The sequence below is a fragment of the Stenella coeruleoalba genome (assembly GCF_951394435.1).
Source record: "Stenella coeruleoalba genome assembly, chromosome: 11".
In the NCBI taxonomy this organism is placed as follows: Eukaryota; Metazoa; Chordata; class Mammalia; order Artiodactyla; family Delphinidae; genus Stenella; species Stenella coeruleoalba.
In genome coordinates, this window is record NC_137157.1 from 100187489 (window position 1) to 100208938 (window position 21450).

Consider the following 21450-nt stretch of genomic DNA (forward strand, 5'->3'; position numbering starts at 1 on the left):
TGTGACCAGGAGATCAGCAAGGAAGAAACTAAACCGAAAGAAACATGGCCTGGAAAGGGCGTTAACAGGAATTTCACAGAAGATGAAAGGACCAGTAAATATATTTTTAAATGTGTCGCCTCTATTTTTGGCTTCACCACAAATGAAAAGAACTACAAAGAACTGCAAACGAAAGCAGCCCTGTCATATTGGCAAGGTTGGGGTGTGTGTGTGACCCCGGTGGACCGGGAGGCTGGGAAATGGTCACCCTTATTTGTTGACTGAAAATTAGTACAACTGTCCTGAACAGTTTGGTAACATGTCAAAAACTTTAAAAAGGTATATACCCTTTGACCCAGGAATTCTAAGAAAACAGTCATAGATATGCAAAGGTTTATGTACAGAAAATTTCAACATGTTAATATTTATAGTAGTGAAAAGCTGAAAACAAACTACATTTCTAATAATGGAATTAGTTAAATAAATTATAATACATCCATTAAAAGGATTACAGTGGGGATTCCCTGGTGGCGCAGTGGTTGGGAGTCCGCCTGCCGATGCAGGGGACGCGGGTTCGTGCCCCGGTCCGGAAGGATCCCACATGCGCAGAGCAACTAAGCCCGCGCACAAGGACTACTGAGCCTGCGCGTCCGGAGCCTGTGCTCCGCAATGGGAGAGGCCACAACAGTGAGAGGCCCGCGTGCCGAAAAAGAAAAAAAAAAAAAAAGAAAGGATTACAGTGCAGCCCATTTAAAAATTAGGTTTTAGAAGAACACTTAATCACATGAAAAGCTATTTTTAGTCATTATTAAGTGAAAAGAACAGTTTATTAAACAGTATGAACACTATGAATTGATGTATAAGTGAAACATTCACAAGAAAGTGTTTATCAGGCATTTGCATGTTAGTCTGAAGCTCGGGAGAAAGAAGGGAGCTACACTTATACATACCTTGAAAATGGTTAAATTTAGGTCATATGAGGGTTATTATACTGTTTGGTTTTGTATATGTGTGCAGTTCTCTGCTAAATTAAAAAGTCTTACAAAACCCACCTGAAAAGAAATAATTAAGTTGGCAAAGAAAGTAGATTAACTGTGCTGGTTCACTAAAGCACGTAGAGCAGACCCAGCCGGGATCCATGTCCAGTAGGTTAGTTGCTATGATTATCGAACTTCATGGAGCGAGGATGGACAGGGTGACCCAAGGCAACAGAGGACAGTCTCCGTAGGCCTCAGGGAACCCCTGCGTGTCGGGCAGGAAGCAGAAAGGGGAGGAACAGCCGCAGGACAGGGAAGAAACACACAGATGGACTAACAGACAGGTAGAGGAGAGCCAGGAAGCCCGGGAGGGAGAGTCCGGAGCAGGTGTCCCCAGGGCCAAGTGTCCAGGGGGGCTTGTGTTGGACGAAGACCAGCGACCGACAGGTTGTGCTGTTAGGGGATCCCTGAGGTTCGGTTTGGTTTGGAGTCTTAGGTTTGGAGGTGTGACACCTACACAGCATGCTACATGAGTCATATGTGTACAAGCCTGTGAGTTTACACGCCCGTGGAACGAGCACCGGGCACGAGAGGCAGAGCTGCTTTCCGGCCACAACTGCAGCCTCCCAGAGCAGCCCGCCTGCAGCACCACAGGCTGGTTTTGCCCGTTTCTAAGCTTTATATGCCCAGACTCACCCAGCCTGAGCTCTGCTGTCCGGCTTCCGTTCAGCACCACGTTGTGCGTGGGTGTGGTTCATCCGTTCTCACCGCTGACACTCCGCTGCGTGAATATCCAGTTTATCATTCGGTTGTTGAGGGACGTTCAGGTTACTCCCAGGACTGGGCTTGTCCTCTGTTCTGTTCCTGTGGTCTCTGTGTCTGTTCTTGTGCCAGTCGCAAGCTGTGTTAGTAACGGGAGCTTTGTGTTGTAGCGAGATTTCTCCACGATCGTTCTCCAGGATCGCTCGGGCTGCTCTGGGCTCTGCATTTCCTCTCACACTCTGAGTCAGCGTGTCAGTTACACACACACACCTGCCGCGGTTGTGATTTGAATTACGCTGAATCCATGGGTAGTTAGGGCAGAACTAACAGTTTTACGATACTGAGTCTTCCAATCTGTCATCACGTCTCCCTCCATTTAAGAGCTGTGTTACTTCTCCAAATAATGTCGTGTGGTTTTCAGCGTAGAAGTCTTAGTTTAGCAGACTTTGGAGAGAGCAGTTTTGGTGAAATGGCAAAAACTAAATTCTGAGATGTTAAGGAGGGAAATGAGAAACAGAGGTAGCAAATGTAGACTGTTCTTTGAGATGTTTGATGGTGAAAGAAAGGAAAATTGGTCTAGCCTGTGAGAAGCAGACTCAGAAAGTTTGGGGTGAGAGTGCCCTCTGAGGCTGTGGTCGAAGATCGGGGAGCGCAGAGGTTGGAAACAGAGTTAGTTGACGGCACAGAGACGTGGGAGGTGGTCAGGGTAGCCTGGAGAAGGAGGCAGAACAGCAGTGTCGTGGGGTCGTTTTGAGGTAGGCTGTGTCAGGCCTGCGTTACCCTAGTAATGAGTCCTCAGGCTCGCGGCTGCTGGCACCGGGAGCCGTCCTGACCCGTGCCCTTTGCCACTGACAGCAGCAGGCCCACGTGCAGGACGCTGCCCTCCCGGTCATCCTGACCCACACGTCCAAGCCCCTGTTTCTTTTAGCAGAGCCTGTATTCTGTTTTCTCTATTGGAGGCACATACTTGTACATCTCTTACTACAAGAGTCCGTTCCTCCAGAGCATCTTAGTTCACTTAAGGTTGAATGGAAAGAGGCCCAAGACACTTGAGGAAGGTTTTGTGTTAGATATTCTGTATATGGAGGAAACGGAGATGCTGAGGTCTGGGATTTAATGCTTACATAACAGAAGGAGCTTGCGGGATTCGTGGGAACAAGTTTGTTTTGAAGTTTAGTGGAAATTAATGTACTTGGAGATGTTTTTAGGGTTGTTGCTGTTTGTCTTTAGATGCAAAGCTTTCAGTACATACAGGGAAGATTGCATCTGTATCTAGCAGGGAGATTGTGTAAACCTACATGCTACGTATAATTATAATGTTTTTAAGAAAGTAAACAAGAAGACAGTGTTTTTCACTGTAGTACTTGCGGTGGTGGAACTGGCCTGCCAGCATTAGAAAGCAGAGAGTAGGATACAGAAGATCTCGTTGGATTACTCAGTCATATTTATATCCACCAAATTTGGATTTGTAGCTTTAACGAGGAAGGGAAGAGGGGCAGAGGAGGATATAATTCATTGTGGCTAAGATGTAATAAGCATTTTCATTAAATCCCGGATATCACATGTGTGCGCGTTTTGGGAAATTCTTTCCTGGTGTCAAGTCCAAGGGGCCCTTTCTTTGGGGGGGGTGGTGAGGGATGGATAGGCAGACCTGAGGGTGGGAGCAGGGGTGGGGACAGGAATATCTTGAGTGAGATCTGAGAAATTAAGTTTCAGAAGCTGGAATATACCTTTCCCAGTTCATCCATGGGACCTGCCACGTCTGAAACCATGCAGAAGCTTCCGTTTTTACACGCGCTGCACATGCTAATGAAACAGTTTAAAATCACGAGGTACTCATCCATCTCGAGATTTGTTTTCCCACCTGTGCTGTGTAATACAGCTGTCCAGAGCTGCTCCTTTGGTTTCTTCACATTGCCTTTCTTTCCTAAGTTGTCTGAAGGTTTAACCACATGTTCCCGACACATTCTGTGCTCCTCGGACTTCAGGATGACTAAAGTTTTGCATTTCAAAGTCAAAACAAAAATCCTCCTTTAAAAAGTAATTCCAGTTTCACAAGAAAGGCTGATCTTTGAGAGTTCTTTTCAAGACAGGAACTTTTCGCATATGATGGATCAAGTGCCAGTGAGGTCTCTCCCTGCTCAGCCGTGCCCACGTTTAATGCTGCTTCCAGATAAAGTGCAAACCAGCCGTAACCCCTGGAGACAGGAAGGCCTGCGGGATGGAGAGCAGCTCCCACCAATGAAGGAACACTGCCTTCTCCAAACTTTTGATTCTTCTGACCCTCTCTGTGTTTAAACACCTTTTCCCAGGCAGACCATTCATTAGATGTTGGAAAAACCATAGCCTTATGGTCGACCTCTGCTTTTTTCCCCTGGTCTTCTTCCATCACTTCTGGCTCAGCGTCCTCCTCCAGTGCCGTCACCCTTCCCACTTCTGCTTAACCCCTTATGTTTGTGGGTCATAATCACATTCCCGCTCTCAGTCTCCGCTCCTCCAAGTCTCCTGTTTATTTCCTCTAACCCTGCGTCTTAGCTGTACCTGCCATCGTTCTCTTAACTTACGCCAGTTTGTCTCCGCTGTTCTGGTAAAGAGGTGCTCACCTCACTGAGAGCGTGGAGTGGCCTGGGGGGTCCTGGGGGCAGTGCCTGCACCTGGCCAGCCTGGGGACACCTGGCGTTGCTTCTGCAGAGACCCAAACCTCGGGGACCAGCCAGGCGCATCTCCTCCTCCGTGCCTGGTCAGCTCTTACTGTTTGTCTGTTTGGAATGACCCTTTTTTCTGTCTTCTAACATCTACTGCCAACTCCGCTTTCTACCCAAGCTGAAGGCTGTAGCGCTCATTCATTCCTCTCTGTGGCCTTTACAGCACTTCGCATGCAGGACTCAGGCAGTATGCTTTCACAGTTTTTTTGAGGTATAATTCACACATCATACAATCCACCCGTTTACAGCGTACAATGTAATAGGGTTAGTGTGTTCTCAGAATTGTGCGACCATTACCACAATCAGCTTTCTAACATTTTCATCATTCCCTCTGATCACCCCGTCCCACCCCAGCCCTGGGCAACCACTGATCTGCCTTCTAACTCTGGATTTGCCTTGTCTGGACATTTCATAAAAATGGAGTCGTACAGTGTGGTCTTCCGTGACTGTCTTCCTTCAGTCCAGATAATGTGTTCATGGTTCATGTTGTAGCATGTATCAGAACTGCCTTCCTTTTCATGGGCGAATCAATCAATACTTTTTGAATGAATGTTTTTACATTTCTATTTTTTATATAAATTTATTTTATTTATTTATGTATTTATTTTTGGCTGTGCTGGGTCTTCGTTTCTGCACGCGGGCTTTCTCTAGTTGCGGTGAGCGGGGCCTACTCTTCATTGTGGTGCGCGGGTTTCTTGTTGCGGTGGCTTCTCTTGTTGCGGAGCACGGGCTCTAGGCGTGTGGGCTCAGTAGTTGTGGCGCGCGGGCTCAGTAGTTGTGGCTCGCGGGCTCTAGAGCGCAGGCTCAGTAGTTGTGGCGCACAGGCTTAGCTGCTCCGCGGCATGTGGGATCTTCCTGGACCAGGGCTCGAACCCATGTCCCCTGCATTGGCAGGCAGATCCTTAACCACTGCGCCACCAGCGAAGCCCCAGTATAATTTTAAATTTAGATCTTTAGCCAGTTTTAAATTTATGTTTACGTATGACATGAGTAGGAATCTAACCACAGCTGGGCCCAGTTTTCCTAATACAATTCATTGGTTTCAAATGCATCTTGATCATATTCTAAATCCCACTGATCTAATTGTATCAGTGCAATGCTCTTCTAATTAGTGTGCTTTTATACTGTTTTATAATCTGGTAGGGCAAGTCCTACACCATTTTTCTTCCTTTAAAATGTTTTCTTGGCTCTTTTTATATATTTACACTTGAGGATAAATTGTAGAATCAGTTACCAAGGTTCAAAAAGAGCCTTTGGGATTTGGTTTGGAAATGTATTTAGAGTATATTTTTAGGTGAAAACAAAATCAGCTTATATATAGTCTATATAATATCATTGCCATTTTGTTTCTAAAATTACATGTATGTATAATAAAACAAAGTCTCAAGGAATATATGACTATATATAGAAGTGGTTATCTCCTGATGCTAATATTATAGGTGATTTGCGGGGGGGGGTGCCTTTTTTTTCTAAATTTTCTACAATGCATGTGTAATACTTTTTAAATCAGAAAAATAAAACCCTTGAAAAAATGTTGTTAAACTAAAATATATTCATTAGTAACTTCATGATTATCAACTTAACAGAACCCAAATTAGAATAAAAAATATTTCATGGGCAATAGCTACATGACTTGTGAAGATTCCTGGCTCAGAATATAAACCAAAGTTGTCCAGAGAATTCCTGGGAAGGATTAAGGTAAGAAACTGAAGCAGTACAACCTCATAACCTCCTCACTTACTTCAGCTGGTTGAAGAGACCTGAGAGCTGCAGCATTTTCACCGAGCAGTATTTCTGGGTTACGGCCTATGCGGCCGTGTTCATAAGGCCCCTTGCCTCTCTGGTTTCCCCGTTTCAGAGACTCTTATTCATATGATGCAGCCAGAGCTTGAGGTACACCAAGACTTCGTGTGGTCTGAATCTGGCCCTTGCACGTCCTGGTCTTTTAGCAACGTTTAGCAGAAAGAAGATTGCCAAATCTGTTCCCAGCTCTTTGCTATATTGATGTTTGAAAAAGCAGCATAGTCATTCTTGGCTCAGAGCATCTAGGTTCTGTCAACAGTGTAATTGAAACTTGGATTCTTTTTGCATTTTAATCTACATGCTCTTTTCTGGGTAATCTTATCTGTTTAATAAAAACAACGGTAATAATAATGACAACAACATCTAACATTTCCCAAGCATTTTCTGTGTGTCTGGCATTGTACTGTACTTTATATGAATATCTCATTTTTTTATATATATATATATATTTTAGTTTTGGCTGTGTTGGGTCTTCGTTGCTGCGTGTGGGCTTTCTCTAGTTGCAGCGAGCGGGGGCTACTCTTTGTTGCGGTGTGCGGGCTTCTCACTGCGGTGGCTTCTTTTGTTGGCAGAGCGCGGGCTCTAGGTGCGTGGGCTTCAGTAATTGTGGCTCACGGGCTCAGTAGTTGTGGCTCGCGGGCTTAATTGTTCCGCAGCATGTGGGATCTTCCCGGACCAGGACTCGAACCAGCGCCCCCAGGGAAGCCCCTAAACTCAATTTTTAATTTACTTCCTCTCCTAAAACCTGCTCTGCCTCCTGTATTTTCAGTCTTGTTTGTCTGACTCTCTGTTCTCTCTCACATAACCCTGCCTCCTGCCAGTCCTGCCTTTGGAGAATCTCCCACCCACTTGGTCCCCCCCTGTTCCTAGGCCCACCTTAGGTTTAGTCCTGCTTCACTCTACCCGGGTTCGTGACAGTAACCTCCCTCGACGTGTCCCTCCTTCCACTCAGGCTGACATGCTTTATCTTCCCAGTGTCTTCTGAGAAAATAAAGGTGATCGCGTCACTCTTCTGTCTTAAAGGTCTAGGACTTGCTGCTGTTGTCGTCCTTGTTGTTCTAACCAGATGAAATCCGAACCCCACAGCTCTGTGTATGCTGTCTGGCCCCAGTCTGGCCCTTCAGCTTCACCTCTGTCGTTCTGCACCCAGCCCCCTACCTGATGCGTCAGCTGCAGGGGAGGCTCACTCTCCCGAGGTCTGCACCAAGCCCCAAGGTGGCTCTGCGCGTCTGCACTTGCTTTATTGCTCGACCGCCTCTTCTGTCTCTGATCTCCTGGACACACTCCTGTTCGGGAACATCTCGGCTTCCTCCAGGGTGAAGCGGACATCCTCCTGTCTCCCCCGAAGCGTGTTCAGGCCTCGGTCATGGCCCTTTCCCTGCTGGGTCATAATCGTCTGTGTACGTGCAGATCCGTTCACCTTTCAGCACCTAGCACACAGTAGGCCCTCAGTACATGCTGGTTCGGTGCCTCAAGGAATGTCAGAGAGAGTGTTTAAAGCAATAGGAAATACACTTGTAAACAAACAGAGGACTAGACGCGTCTCTCTTTGGCTCAGTCAGCAAGGGAGTGGCACATGGCCGGTGGAGAAGCCTCCCTCAGGCAGGGACCAGGGTGCAAGACGAAGATCCTGCCTGATCACGCGTGTACCCCTCCCTGTCCTGGGCCTGTGAGTGATGGTGTCGCCCAGTGGGAGAATACTCGCAGAGTACGAGCCCTGGGGTGGGAGCGCAGCTCTGCAGGTCACCCTCTCAGGGCCTTGGACCAGTCACTAACCTTCGTTTTCAGGAAGAGACATTTGATATTTACTTTTACACTTTCCTGATTGTTAGTTTTGACACAGGAAGACTTCACATAGAAACTGCCTCTTTTTTGTCATTTCTCTTTTCTTTTTTAGCTTTATTGAGCTAAGATTGACGAAATTGTAATATATTCAAGGTATACACCCTGATGGTGTGATGTACACAGACGTCATGAAGGGATTCTCCATCCTTTCGGTTGAGTTATCAACACATACATCATCTCACGATTTCCTTTTTTTCCGTATGAGAACACTTAAGTCCTGCTCTCTTAGCGGATTTCAAGTCTGCAACACAGTGTTGTGGAGTCTAGTCATTGTGTTGTACCTTAGACCTCAGACCTCATTCATCTCATAACTGAAAGTCTGTCCCTTTCCCCACCCACTGCCGTTTCCACACCCCCAGCCCCTGGCAGCTACTGTTCTATTCTCTGTGTCTCTGAATTTGATTTGACTTTTTCCCCCCAGATTCCACATATAAGTGACGCCACGCAGTATGTACCTTTCTCTGTCTGGCTTATTCCACTGAGCACAGTGCCCTCCAGTTTCATCCACGTTGTTGCAAATGTCATCTCTTTGTTGGTGAACAACAATTCTTAACTCAGTGCCAGTAGGGTTGTTTTATTTTTCCTGAATCCGTCTCTCCTTGCAGCTTCAGAACGAGTTAGAGAAGGGTGAGCGGGACAACTCAGAGCTACAGGAGTTTGCCAACGCCGTCCTGCAGCAGATAGCAGACCGCTGCCCCGACATCCTGGAGCAGGTGGTCAGCGCCCTGGAAGAGTCTTCGTGACCGTCTCCGTGGGGAGCGGCCAGCCCAGTACCGTAGCCCGCTCGATGAGCCCAGGAGCCGAGGAGGGAGAAGCACGAGGAGGGGGCGCTCAGACGGCTCTTGGCAGCAGGCACACACTCCAGACTCTGCCCTGTCTCGGTTAGTCCCGCGAGTGTGGCCCCAGCACCGTTTCTGCGTCTGTCCTCCTGTCTTCCACTGTCGTCTCTGCGCGAATTGTCCTGCTGTCCAGGGCGGGTGAGGGGCCGAGCCTCCGTGGAGAGCTGCCATCCAGCCATCGGCAGCGACACCGTGGACGCGGGCGGCCGTGCCCTGACAGAGGGACACGGGGCAGAGCCCTCCTCCCTTCTGTCCGTGGCGTGAGAACTAGGTCTGGACTCTGCAGAGCTCAGCTCACCGAGAGACGCCTTCCCTGCAGACCAGGGCGCCGCGTGTTCTAATGTCACAACAGGTGCTTTCTCGTAAAAGGGTAAAAAAGACAAAAAAACAATCTCAAAAAGAGTATTAACAAAGGAGACGGCAGGGAGAGAGAACAGGGACAGAGAGCCGACCGGCTCTTCTCTTTCCCATCCGTCCTGGTTACTCTCCACCAGGGCCGTCTGTGCGGGACTGCGGGCAGGCTGCGCCGGGGCTTGGAGATCCTGGCGTCCGTGCCGCTCTGGTGCCTGCGCTTCTCCTAGCCTCTGGGGCGAGTCCCTCTTGTTGAGGACCTTGGTGTGTCAGATCACATCTGTCACTGAAAGAGAAGAGGGCAGTGTGGTCACCCCCGCAGCTCTGCTTCTGTGGAAGGCGACCGGTCCTCGGGGTCAGGCCGGCTTCTCCCAGACACCTCCCTCGTCAGCAGTCTAGGCCCCAAAGCGTGCTTCTGCCTCACCCCACCGCCCGTGCTCCACGCTCAGGCGGCCCAGCCTCCCCCCTTCAGCTTTCCTGCTGAACCAGAGCTTCTGCTTCGGATGAGTGTTTCTCTTCCCACGCGCATCCCTTCCCCCTTTCTTGCATTCGGATAATCGCGATGAAGTGCCTACTGTGTGCAAGCCGCTGTCGGGCACCCATCCTGGAAGAAAGCCTGTCTGTGGGGAGCGAGGGCAGTCGAGGTTTCTGTGAGACCCACGTGGTCCAGTCAGAGGGGCACCCATCCTGGAAGAAAGCCTGTCTGCGGGGAGCGAGGGCAGTCGAGGATTCTGTGAGACCCACCTGGTCCAGTCAGAGGGGCACCCATCCTGGAAGAAAGCCTGTCTGCGGGGGGCGAGGGCAGTCGAGGCTTCTGTGAGACCCACCTGGTCCAGTCAGAGCAGTAAGAGGCACACCCTTCCCCTCCCCCATCTTAGTAGAAGGTATCTCTTCCAGAAAAATCTTCCACAAATCAGCATTTCTCGTTATAATGGAATTTATGGGTCTTGGGGGGCAGAGAGCTGAGTGACTTACTCGCCTGCAGAATCCCATCTGGTGACTTGGGATTCGGGGTTTTGTCCCCCTGAGAGAGTGTACTGTTTAATGGGCTGCAACGGTGGATGGTGTTTTCTCTAGACATCCAGGTGCACCTTGTCGAACTCAGCCAGGTCCATGTTGCAGAACAGAAAATTGACCCCAAAGTTGCAAATCCCGTGGAAGGTGTGGACGTCTTCCCCAGGCGTAGCTAATGGCAGCCTTAAACATCAGGCAGCAGGAAGTAGATCACTTCACCCACCTCGGTAGCCCCTTGACCACCTCTCTGGCCAGACACCCACCAGACGCTCACATCCTGGTAAGAGTTGCTGGGCTCGATGGGTCTGTCTTGCGTTTTCTCCTTTCTCCTCCCCAAGTTCTCCGATGCTGCCTGTTAGGTCCTCACAGCCATCAGTCCTGTATCTTCCCGCCAGCAGCCTGTGACTGTACCATCAACTTATATGGTCACATCTCCAGCTGCCCCGACTCCCTGTGAGAAGCTGTCGAGTACTCCTTACCGAAGGTTTAAATGGACTCTGCTCGTAAATTTCTTACTGAGATGCTTCCTGATAGCCAGGCTGGCTGGAGAGGGGGTGCAGCGGAGGTTAGACAGCAAGTGGTGACCGTTTGTGGTCAATTACCTCAGTCCCGTTTGTTTACGGCACTGCCCATAAATCATGTAGAAAGCCCCCAGGATTTTAGGGCTGGAGTCCGGGAATCTCACACTGTCCACCACAGAGCAAGAACTGCGGTAGAAAGACACCCTCCCCGGGACCACAGCAAACAGGGAACAGGACCCAGAGGCCACGTGCAGAGCAGCGGCGGGCCTGGCCGGCTTCTCTCTAGCTGGTCTCCCGGGTCCCGCTGATTCCACGTCACCCATCAGATTCCACCCCTGCCACCTGCCCTCCTGCCTGCTCTCCTTCCTGTGGCTCCCCCTCCAGGGCCTTATGGGATTCCTCTGGGCAAGCGCTTCTGAGAAGAGCAGTTTCTGGGCAGACGCCATCTGTCTGTCTCTGAAGCGTAGCGGGACTCTCCTCGGTGCTTCTTGGGTGGTCGTCCTGGCATCTCAGATGGTTCTAGGGGCTGTTGGGTCCTGGATGAAAGTCGGCTCTGGCTAAAGTTGAATAGTGAACAAGGACCTGCCTTTATACCACAGGCAAAGTTAACATAGTTTTTAGCATTTAGAGTGTCTTACGAAGTTTAGGTCATCCACTGAGCCAACATTTGCTAAATGCACGATTCCCATCACACGGGACCTGCCGTTCCGTGGCCTCTTCTGATATTCACGGTTTCACAAGTTCACGCAGCTGCTGCCGAGGATCTGTAACCTTGAAAACTCACTGCGGGTTACCGGTGATGCTCACCAAACTCCGCCATCCCATTGGCAAGTCTCGTTCCCCTTAGCACCTGCAGCTCCGTACCCAGATCGAAGTCATCATGAAGGGGGAAGCAAGAGGGAGAGTGGGTGGCATCCGCCCTGGGGCTCAGGACAGAAGGAGGACAGTGCGGCCGTGTCCTCTTCCCATGTACCTCCATCCCAAGCATTCACTGAGCTCTTGATGCAGTGTCTGGACTGAGGTTTGCAAGGACTTGGACACCGTTTGAAATGGAAAAGATTTTAAGTGGGCTTTAACACGTGAAGAAATGGGAACGGGAATCCCCAAATCCACCTCGGCTCTAACCTTGACCGTGTACCTTACCATCCAAAGGCGCCTCTCTTCCTGACACTTGGGCTTTAGAAATACTAGTGAAGCAGACGGGACCCGAGGCACCTCCAGGGTGGTTGGAGGCGACGGGGCTCGGCCCTGTGTGTCCATAAAGGCCTGTGGGGTTTCCGCAGGAGCCACCGGCTCACCTGCTCCTCAGAGGGAGAGGAGAAGAGGAAGTCGTCTCCAAGTTTTGGGCGATGGCTGGTGGTCAGGATCGGCGTTGGGATTGGCTGCTGGAGCCCTGCTGATCCCGCCCGCGCGCCCTCCTGTGGCGCCCACTGTGTAAGCACAGGCCCACGGGTGGCCTCGGGGCCGTTGAGGCAAGAGCAGCGGAGGAGGGCGTGGCCATGCAGACGTGGCCCTCGAGTGGTTTTTCCCGAGTCCCCACGGACCCTGCGTCCCGCCCCCGCAGCTTCGTCTCCCACCGGCGGGAGCCCAGGGCTGCGGGAGGGGAGGGGAGGGCGTGGGGGGCCGGGGGAGCGGGCAGCTGGGCCGAGCAGACCTGGGCCCGCCTGCACTGCCGGCCCCGGCTTCTTGGCAGGGACGCACCGTCGGATAAGTGTCTTCAGAGGAATCTGGTGTTTCCCCCACGTGAACTAAGGGAACATTTGGGCAAGAAGAAGACATCCAGGGGAACCCTTCTGAACAAAATGGCTGTCTTACTCTTTTTAAGCAAAAACTTTCCAAACTTTTTAGTGTCAAAACTGTAACCAAGTGTCTCCCGGGTTTTTCCAACGTGTTTGGCGAGTGCTGTGACCCTGTTGTAGGTGTTTCTCCTCCTGACTCTTGGGGGAGGGGTGGTTTTAGGGATTGATTTGGGGGGAGTGGTTTTTTGTCCCACACCCACCTCCTCTTTTGTTTCTCTGCTTGTCGATGTTGTCTGTGTGGTTCAGAGAATTGGGGCGGTTACCTTGTGTCCACTGTTGAGATTATTAAGATATTACAAAGTAGTTGTAGGACTGAAAAATTAAAGAGCTGTGTTTTAAAAAATCCCTCCAATATCATGTTAATAAAGGAATTCAAGCTATGGGGCAGCCAGGCTCCTTCCATCCCCCCGAGTTGGCTGGGATGGCAGCTGAGCTGGCCTCTGGGGAAACACGGTGGCCATGGTCCAGGCAGGCGACCACCCAGGGAAGGAGGCAACCGCTGAGTTAGGGGAACAGGCTCCTGGGCCCTGGTTTGCCCATCCACCTTCAGGACCTCTGCGGGGTGTTTCCAGATCTGTGAGCCCACACTGGCCGCAGCCCCGTGTGCCGGATGCTGTGTGGTCACTTGGGCCTGGCGCCGGACCTCTTCCTGCCCACTTGGTGCTATATCATCCCGTGGCCCATCCAAGACGGGCCGAGCCCCGGCCAGCCTGGAGCCTATGATCTGGATGGGGGAGTCCTCCTCAGAGCCCAGTTCCTTTGGCTTCAGTTCCTGGATCCTTTCCCTGAAAGCTTTTTAGAGCCCAGGTCTCCCAGGCCCAGGCCATCCGTCTGGGCCCTAGCAGTGGCCTGGCCAGGAAAGGAGGTGGCCCCTGCCAAAGCCAGAGAGCCCCCCCGGGCTGGGGCAGCCCCCCACCCTCCCACAGCAGTATTGTGCTCTCCACCTCGGCACGGTGGACCCCTGAGGGCGGCCCGGGGCCTCCGAGCCCAGTGGGTGTGCAGCGGGCTCCCGCTGCTCCAGAGGGAGAGCTGCCCTTTGATGAGGCCCCAGGGCGCCGGGCACTGACCCCCTGTAGCTTGAGTTCCTTCTGGCAGCAGTAGCTGCTGAGGGGTGGGGTCTGTGAGCGAACGCACCGCTGCCTCCAGCTGTGCACCTGCCCCGTCGTGCGGCTGACACGATCATGACGTTACAGAGAAACTGAGTTAGAGTCGGATTTGCCTTGATAATTATTGTAAACACTTTGTTCGTTTTTTTTCTTTTTTATTCACAAACTAAATCCATCAGGAAATTATAAAGTTATTTAAAAATCATGTGCTGTGTCTTTCTTTGAGCCTCATGCAGTCTGCTCATCCAAGTGGAATGTGTCCTCAGATGCTTTGCAAAGCAGGAGAGGCCCGCGGTCCCCACGAGGTCAGCCCCACTCGGGGTACCAGGGATGCAGGGATGCCCGGGTCAGGGGAGGGAGGAAGAGTGGACAGCACCCTGGCCCTGACGCGGAGAAGGGGGCGCCCCTCTGGGTGCCCACCTGGACTCCAGCTTGGCAACCCCCTCGTTGTGTTTCACAGTCCGCACACCAAGGCCCAAGCCCCTGTCCCCGATTCAGCGCTAACGGTTCCAGGGCTTAGAACAAGTGCCCACGGGGCGGGCGCGGCTTCAGAGGGTCTGGTTCAGGGGGTGCTGGAGCTCCCCTGGGACGTGCACCCACGTGTAGACTCAGAGGCGTGAGCTGCGTCAGCCGACAGAAGGCGGGTGCCAGGAGGACCAGGCCGCCGAGCCGTCTGCTCAGGAAATCTCCAGCCCTGGCATTTGCCTTGGGCCTGGTGCGCAGGGAGAAATTATTCTGGGCGCTCTGGTGAGAGCTGGTTTTCTGCTTCGCTTGTTTCTGTCTCCCACGCGGGGCTGGCCTGCTCTCGTGCGGGTCCTGCTGGCCCCCGACCCGGGCGTTGGCACTGGGGGCCGAGTGCCGCCACCCGTAGCCCTGCCACGCCCGGCTCTGCCCGGCCTCACCCGCTCCCGCCTGGGACGCGGCGCTGCTCACAGGGCTGACGACCCGCTGCTGCCCGTCCTTCCCTTGTAAAGCGGGAACAGTTTTGCTGGCAGGATGTGGACTTTGCTGCACGGAATCACCAGCATGAGCAGGTGTGTCCACAGCCAGCCGTCAGGTGGCAGTGGTCGCTGTCCCAGGGTTTTCCATTCATCCTGTCTCACTGCTTGTTGTTGCGCCCGGTGGTCACCAGCTCAGCTGCAGACAGAGGGATGCAGAGACCCCGAGGTTTAAGGAAAATACGTGAGAGGAGACGTTTCAGTGGAGAATTCCGTCCATTCACTTGGTTTTTCTCTGGATCCGGAGAAGATTGCGATTGTTTGGAGCATCTCGGGCTGACCCAAAGACAGTTAGGGGCTGGTTAGACCCTGGGTGAGGGGCCATTCTGAGGACGCTGGCCTGAGATCCACACGCTTTCCCAGGTGTCCGGGGGGGACCCTGGACTCGCAGCCCGGAGCCTCGGCCGCCCTCGACCTCATCTCCCAACCTTCTCTAGGTCACAAGCTGTAACGGGGATAATGATGATCCTGTTTCACCTGTTTGAAAGCTGCTTTAAGAGTGGGAAGCGTAGAATTGCTTTCTTCACGTCTGCGATTTGCTTTAAGATCATCCAGCCCGTGTGCCGCGGAGGCAGTGGCGAGCAAGATGTGGACACAGGGAGACGCTGTGAGCCATTGTCCAAGCCGGGCGTTGGGTACCCAGCTCTTCACACTGCTGTGTCCACCGTGTGTGTCTTCTTAAACATTCACACCCTGCAGCGGTGCTTGCGGGGATCCCACAGGGACCTTCCCCCAAGACCCCCGGATCCCTCACCCACGCTCAGCGGCTCAGCGTCGGGCGCCCGGGACCGTGGCCTGGGCGCCAGTTCAGGACTCGGCGCATCACGTGTTTGTCTCGTGGCACCTTCGTGGCCGTCGCGAGCGGTAGGTCCTCTTGCCCCATTTCACAGGTGAGCCCAGGGCGGCCACACAGCTTTCCCAGGGCCGTGCCCTCGTCCACGGCGGGGCTCTGTCTCCAGAGCTGTGCTCTCCACCCCCATCAGTGGCCACCTCTCTGGGCGTGCGGGGTCCACGGGGGTGGGGTGGGGAGGGGAGGTGGGCAGAGGAGGGCAGGCCATGCTCTCCACAGGCCTCAAGTTTGACCTTGGAAGACAGTTTTGCCAGCAGAGGGGTTCAAGGATGGGGGGGCAGGAAGGGACACGGGCGAGTGGTCTGGTGTCCCCAGGGCAAGGTCACTCGCTCGGCTGGAGGGCACGGCGGGGCCCAAGGTCAGTGCCCGGAGGCCTGCGATGCCCTGGAGAGGAAGGCCTGCTAGGGAGCGTGGCACACGCGCCCAGGTCCCCCCTGCAGCCACCGCGGGGAGCTGACCGGGGAAAGGCAGCTGGGTGTCCGGGCTGGGAGGGAGCGGTCCGCCAGCCCGAGGCTGTGGGACGCACTGGGAGGAGGCTGGGCCCGGGTCCCGGTTACACAGCAGGGAGTGAGGGGCCTAGGGGTTGACCCCTGTCGGTGTCCCCAGCCTCCCTCCCTGTTCTCTGAGTGGCTCATGGCCAGTCCAGGGCTCAGAGCCAGGGAGGGGCTGAGGATGTGGGGACACCTCCCCTGGCCGGAGGGTTTGGGGCATCGAGGCCAGTGGGGGTTCAGAGGGTAGAGGGGAGTCACGCTCTCACCAGCAGGAACCGGGCGGGGGGCCCCCCGGGCACCTGGGCCAGGAGGGCCGCCCTGCCTTCCCGCCGCCATCCATACGGCACCTGGCACCCGCTGCCTGTCCTGGGCGTCCCCAGGCTGCCTGTGCCTGAAGGGACGTGCTCTGCGGTCCCGGGAGGGCAAGGACAGCATCCACCCATGAATTTATTTCTCAGGATTCCCGTCGGGCTTTGGCGGGAAGCTGCGGCATCCCTGCCTGGAGCTTGGGTGGGCAGCGGGCAGCCTCCCGAGCATGACGGCAGGGCCTCCACGCCCGGACAGCTCGCGGAGGAGGGCGGCTGGAGGGCTCGGCCAGGCTCTCCTTGGGTTGTCACCATAGTGTGGACGTCAGGATGAGCCACCTGATGCTTTAGGGAAAAAGAAAACTCGAGCAGCCACTCAGCCTTCCTGTCCGGGGGGCCACTGAGGGACCGAGTCTCCAGGCTGCCCGGCCCCTCCCCACGCTTGGCCTCTGCGGGCCTGCGGAGGTACGGGGAGCAGTATCCCCACCCTGCTGGACGGGCAGGCAACCAGGGCAAAGTAGGGCTTGGCCCGTGGGGCCCTTGGCCATGAGCGTGCCAGGAGTCGGAAGACGGGGTCTCCGTCCGGTCTGTACTGCGGGTCGGGTGTGTGGCCCTGGAGGGTCCACCTGGCTTCTCTCACCTTCAGTTTCCTCATTTTAAAAATAGAGGTAAGGATGCCCACTCCCACAGATGGGGGACGCGGGACCTGGAGTGGGAAGTCTTCTGCGGGGGGTCACGGGCCTCTTCACCTGCCCTGTTCCAGGCCCCCCCATCCTGGCTGCAGTGCCCTCCCCCAGGGGCGTCAGATGCCAACAAGCATGTTGCTTCCGCTGTAGAGGGAAAAACCCAGATGCCAACGCGCCTGCCTCATCAGCCGTGGCCGTGCTACCCTCCCACGGGGATGGGCTCCTGAATGCGGACTTTGTCCCATTTGGCAAAAGGGACCTGGGAGACTGGAGCCTGATGCCGGGTCCCTGAGCCAGGACGTCACACCGTGGGCTCCGGCCCGCAGCCCCCGACGTGGACCGGAACCTGCGGGAGGTGCGGTGTCCCCATCCAGGACGGCAGCTGAGCCCGCTCCCCGCCCAGGCCTGCGGCTGGAAGGACCCCGAGGGCAGGCGTGCGGCTCCTCCTTCTCTGGGGCCCCTGCATGCAGTGGCGCATACCTGTGCTCACACTGGGACTGCCGTGCTCTCGGCGGCCTCCCACGAGCCTTGACTCCAGGACCGTCCCACAGCGGGCCCGGTTCCGGCCCATGTGGCTGCAAGTGTACTGGCCGGGTGGCTGTCAGGAGGAGACCTCCCCCGAGGGCCAGCCTGGGGGGACGCTGTCTGCCCCCCGCCCAGTCACAGTCCTGCCTCCAGGCGGGGAGGGGGGCAGCTGGGACTGAGCCTGGAGGCCGGGACCCTGCTGAGGGCCTTGCCGTGGCCTCACCATCGGCTCCCCTGGGACCGGGTCCTCTGGGGCCTTGAGACTTTCCTTTCTTTCCAGCAGCTTCTGAGCAGTCTGAGGAGGCTCCTTCCTGCGTCGCCGACCGCGGCGGGTAGAGACCCGGCGCCTAAGGCAGGTGTCGCTTCTTCAGAGGAGGGTCTTCGTGCTGAAGGCTTGTTTGATGTTCGGGGAAGTTGCCAGGGACTGCGGTGGCAGCCAGTCTCTCTAAAGGTTCCTCCCCTCCCCCTGAGCGTGTGCATGTGGATGTGTGTGCGCGTGTGTGTACGGACAGCCACACAACCAAACTGCGTGTTCACACGCACACGTACCCACAGGCTTTGGCCCAGAGGGTCTCCCTGCCATGAAGGAAATGAGTGAACAAATTCCACATTTTTGTTCCCCTCGGAGGCCTGCAAAGAAGGTGTTAAGAGGCAAGATTTAAATCATAAACTATTAAAAGCCCAACGGCCCCACGTGCAGCTGTGGCCAACTTGGACCGTGTCTGGGGCGAGGCTCCGGAGCTGATCCGGAAGGCATCCGAGGGGGAGGACGCGGCCGGGCAGGAGCGCGGGGCGGCCCGCGTGCACGGATCCTCCCCTCCGCGCGCCCTCACGCTCCCTCCTCAGCCTCCCGGACTCAGAGCCCCAGCTGTGGGCAGCCGGGTGGCTTGCAGGGCACCCTCCTGGCCCGACGCCGGGGTTCACGTCTGTGTCTCACCAGCTCTTCCGGGGGCCCCTGTGAGGTCTGCGTCCAGGTTTGCATCAGTTGCCGTTGCCGGGGGTGACTCACGTCCCTGGGACAGCCCCCCGGCCCACCAGCTCCCACCACCACCAAAGTGGTTTGTGGTCGTCCTGCCAGGTGGGCCCCTGTGAGCTTAAGAAACGAGACTGAGAAGGGAGTTACTTGTAGAGCACATGCGGTGCCCTCGGTCGCCCGGCTGCAAGCGGAGGGCAGGAAGGGGCTGCTGATTAAGTGCCTGCGATGAGCTGGACGCCAAGCCAGCCCTGGCCACGCGACGGACCGGGGTCCCATCTGCGTTTCAGACGGATGCGGCTCACATCTGTTCTCTCATCAGCGTACCCTCTGCATACAAGAGTGTCCGCATCCTAGGTGCTCAATAAAACCGCACTCCACGAATGGATGGGAAGGAAACAGAGCTCAGAGCGGGATGCCGCATACACGGGCTCACGCAGCCTGGCTGCGGCCAGCTGGGTAGACCCCCGGGCTGCCCGGCTCCCGGCCTGGCTCCACCTCTCCTGCCTTCCAGGCTCTTCTGCCTCTTCTCTGGGTATAGCTTGTGGGGCTCTTTCAAAGGCTACCGGCAAGTGATATGGCAATTCCCTCCAAAATTAAACTAAACTACCTACCAGATGACCTGGCAGCTCTACTTCTGGGTCTATACCCCGGAGAACTGAGGGTCTTAAAGAGATGCCTGTACACGCACGTTCGTGGCAGCCTATTCACAAAAGCCAAAAGGTAGGAGCGATACAAGTGTCCATCGATGGGTGAACAGATGAAACAGAGTATCCATAAGATGGAATGTTATTCAGCCTTAAAACAAAAAAAGGAAAGAAATCCTGACACAAGATACAACACGGAGGAAACTTGAAGACGTTATGCTAAGTGATTAAGCCAGACCCCAAAGGACAGATAGTGTGTGACTCCTTATGGAGGTCCCTAGAACAGGCAAGTTCACAGGAACAGAAAGTAGGAGCGTGGTTGTCAGCGGTGGGAGGAGGGGGATGGGAAGTTAGTGTTTACCGGGGACAGTCTCAGTTTGGGAAGATGAAAAAGTTCTGGATGTGAACCGTGGTGATGGTCACACAACAATGTGAATGCACTTCATGCCGCTGAATTATGCACTAAAAAATGGTTAAAATGGTGACATTTATGTAAATTTTATCACAATAAAAAATTAATTAAAAAAGAAGTACAGACAGAAGGTAGAATGGAGTTTCTGTTGGGGATGACAGGAAACTTCTGAGGTAGATTGTGGTGATGATTGTTCAACGCTGTGACTTCAGTGTCACTGCATTGTGTACTTACCAGTAGTTAAAATCGTAAGTGTTATGTTATATGTTTGTTTGTTTGTTTTATGCGGTGCGCGGGCCTCTCACTGCTGTGGCCTCTCCCGCTGCGGAGCACAGGCTCCGGACGCGCAGGCTCAGCCGCCATGGCTCACGGGCCCAGCCGCTCTGCGGCACATGGGATCTTCCCGGACCGGGGCACGAACCCACGTCCCCTGCATCCGCAGGTGGACTCTCAACCGCTGCGCCACCAGGGAAGCCCTGTGATATGTTTTTTATCGCACACACAGAAAGTTTTTTAATTTTAAAGGCTGCTCCACACCAGATCCCTGCAGTCTTGGGCACTGCTTTGGTCACTGTTGCTCCCTTGCCTAGAACCTCTCAAGGTTCCTCTTAGCCCAGGATGAAGCCTGAGCCAGTCCGCCCAGCACCAAGGCCTGCCCACTGCCCGGTCACTGCTCATTGGCTCCCCGGCACCAGCCTCCCCAGGGCCTCCCCGCTCCCTTGCTCAGCCCCGACCCCGGTTCAGGGCCAGTGTCCCTGGAACATTGACAGTGTCCTGGCAGCTCCTTGCTGGCCCATCCCAGACGCTTCCTCCCTGTAGCCCCAGGCTGTCCAGTCATTCCTTTGCCTCCCTCTGGTCTGCCCGAAAAGGACACCTGCCTGCTTCCTCTGCTTTCCAAACAGGAACAGGGCATAAGGAGGTTGAGTAAACTACCTTTTATTAGATTTGTTTGGTTTAGAGCAGAAGCCCTGTGAGGAATTCACTTTATGTCGGAAGTAGAGAGAAGCTGCTTTCTGTTAAGGGGTTGCCCAAACTCCCCTCTTATTACAGGACCCCCTGGACTACACACAGCCCCTCGCACTCTCTGAGGCCACCAGTTCTATCTTTGAACAGATTTTTATGTTAGGAAATTCCTCCTTGTAGACTTGTGGGCGATTAGAGCTGCAAAGGATCTTCAAAACAATCCTGTCCGGTCTCTTCATTTTAAACAGAAGGAGGTCTGGAAACACTAAGCACGGCGGTCGTGGTCCCATGGCCACTCAGGGGCAGGCCCAGATCCCCACCCTGCAGGCCGGGCCCCCTCCAGCGCCGCACTTGAGCCCCCTGCACTGGGGCCCCAGCCCCGCCTGAATCCCACGGCAGCTACAGCTCTTACCCACCGTGGCCCCAGCTCAGGGCGTGTCTTCCCCAAGGTCCGCCTGAGAGCTGGGTGACGGGAGGCCAGGCACAGGCTGAACCTGGATCCATCTCCAGCCCTTCCTACTTCAGCAAGAATCGGTCTGCGCTACCAGAAGCAGCAAAGGTCAATGCTGTTTACTCCGACCAGGCCCGGGCACCCCACTGATGCCACCCATGGAGGCGGCATCTCACATTTTGTTTAATAAATAAATCCAGCGTCCAGCGGAGACGGCAGAAGACAGTTGATGCTTCCAAACTATAGCGCTCACTGGGATTCTCAAATTGCCAGGAACTGCAAAGTGTAGATGTGAACCTGGGGGATGAGATGGGGGTTCACCCACTGCCCACTGTGGAGCCAGAAACTATAGCTGCTACCTACGTTTGTACCAAATTTAATTGCTGTATCCGACATAAACACCAACACAACTCAACCTCACGCACAGCCTCTGAAACGGCTTGAGAAA

The 21450-nt window shown here is 54.3% G+C and overlaps 1 protein-coding gene across 3 annotated transcripts in view; it reads left to right on the forward strand.

Moving 5' to 3' along the window:
- ERC1 (ELKS/RAB6-interacting/CAST family member 1) overlaps positions 1-14214 on the forward strand; it is a 399110-nt gene extending 384896 nt beyond the window's left edge. For all 3 annotated transcript variants that reach the window (XM_079937383.1, XM_079937385.1, XM_079937386.1), the window contains one exon: positions 8677-14214. In XM_079937383.1, coding sequence (XP_079793509.1) covers positions 8677-8814 — 138 coding nt within the window. In that variant the 3' untranslated portion in view covers positions 8815-14214. The remainder of the gene's footprint in view (positions 1-8676) is intronic.
- Positions 14215-21450: the final 7236 nt, after the last annotated feature.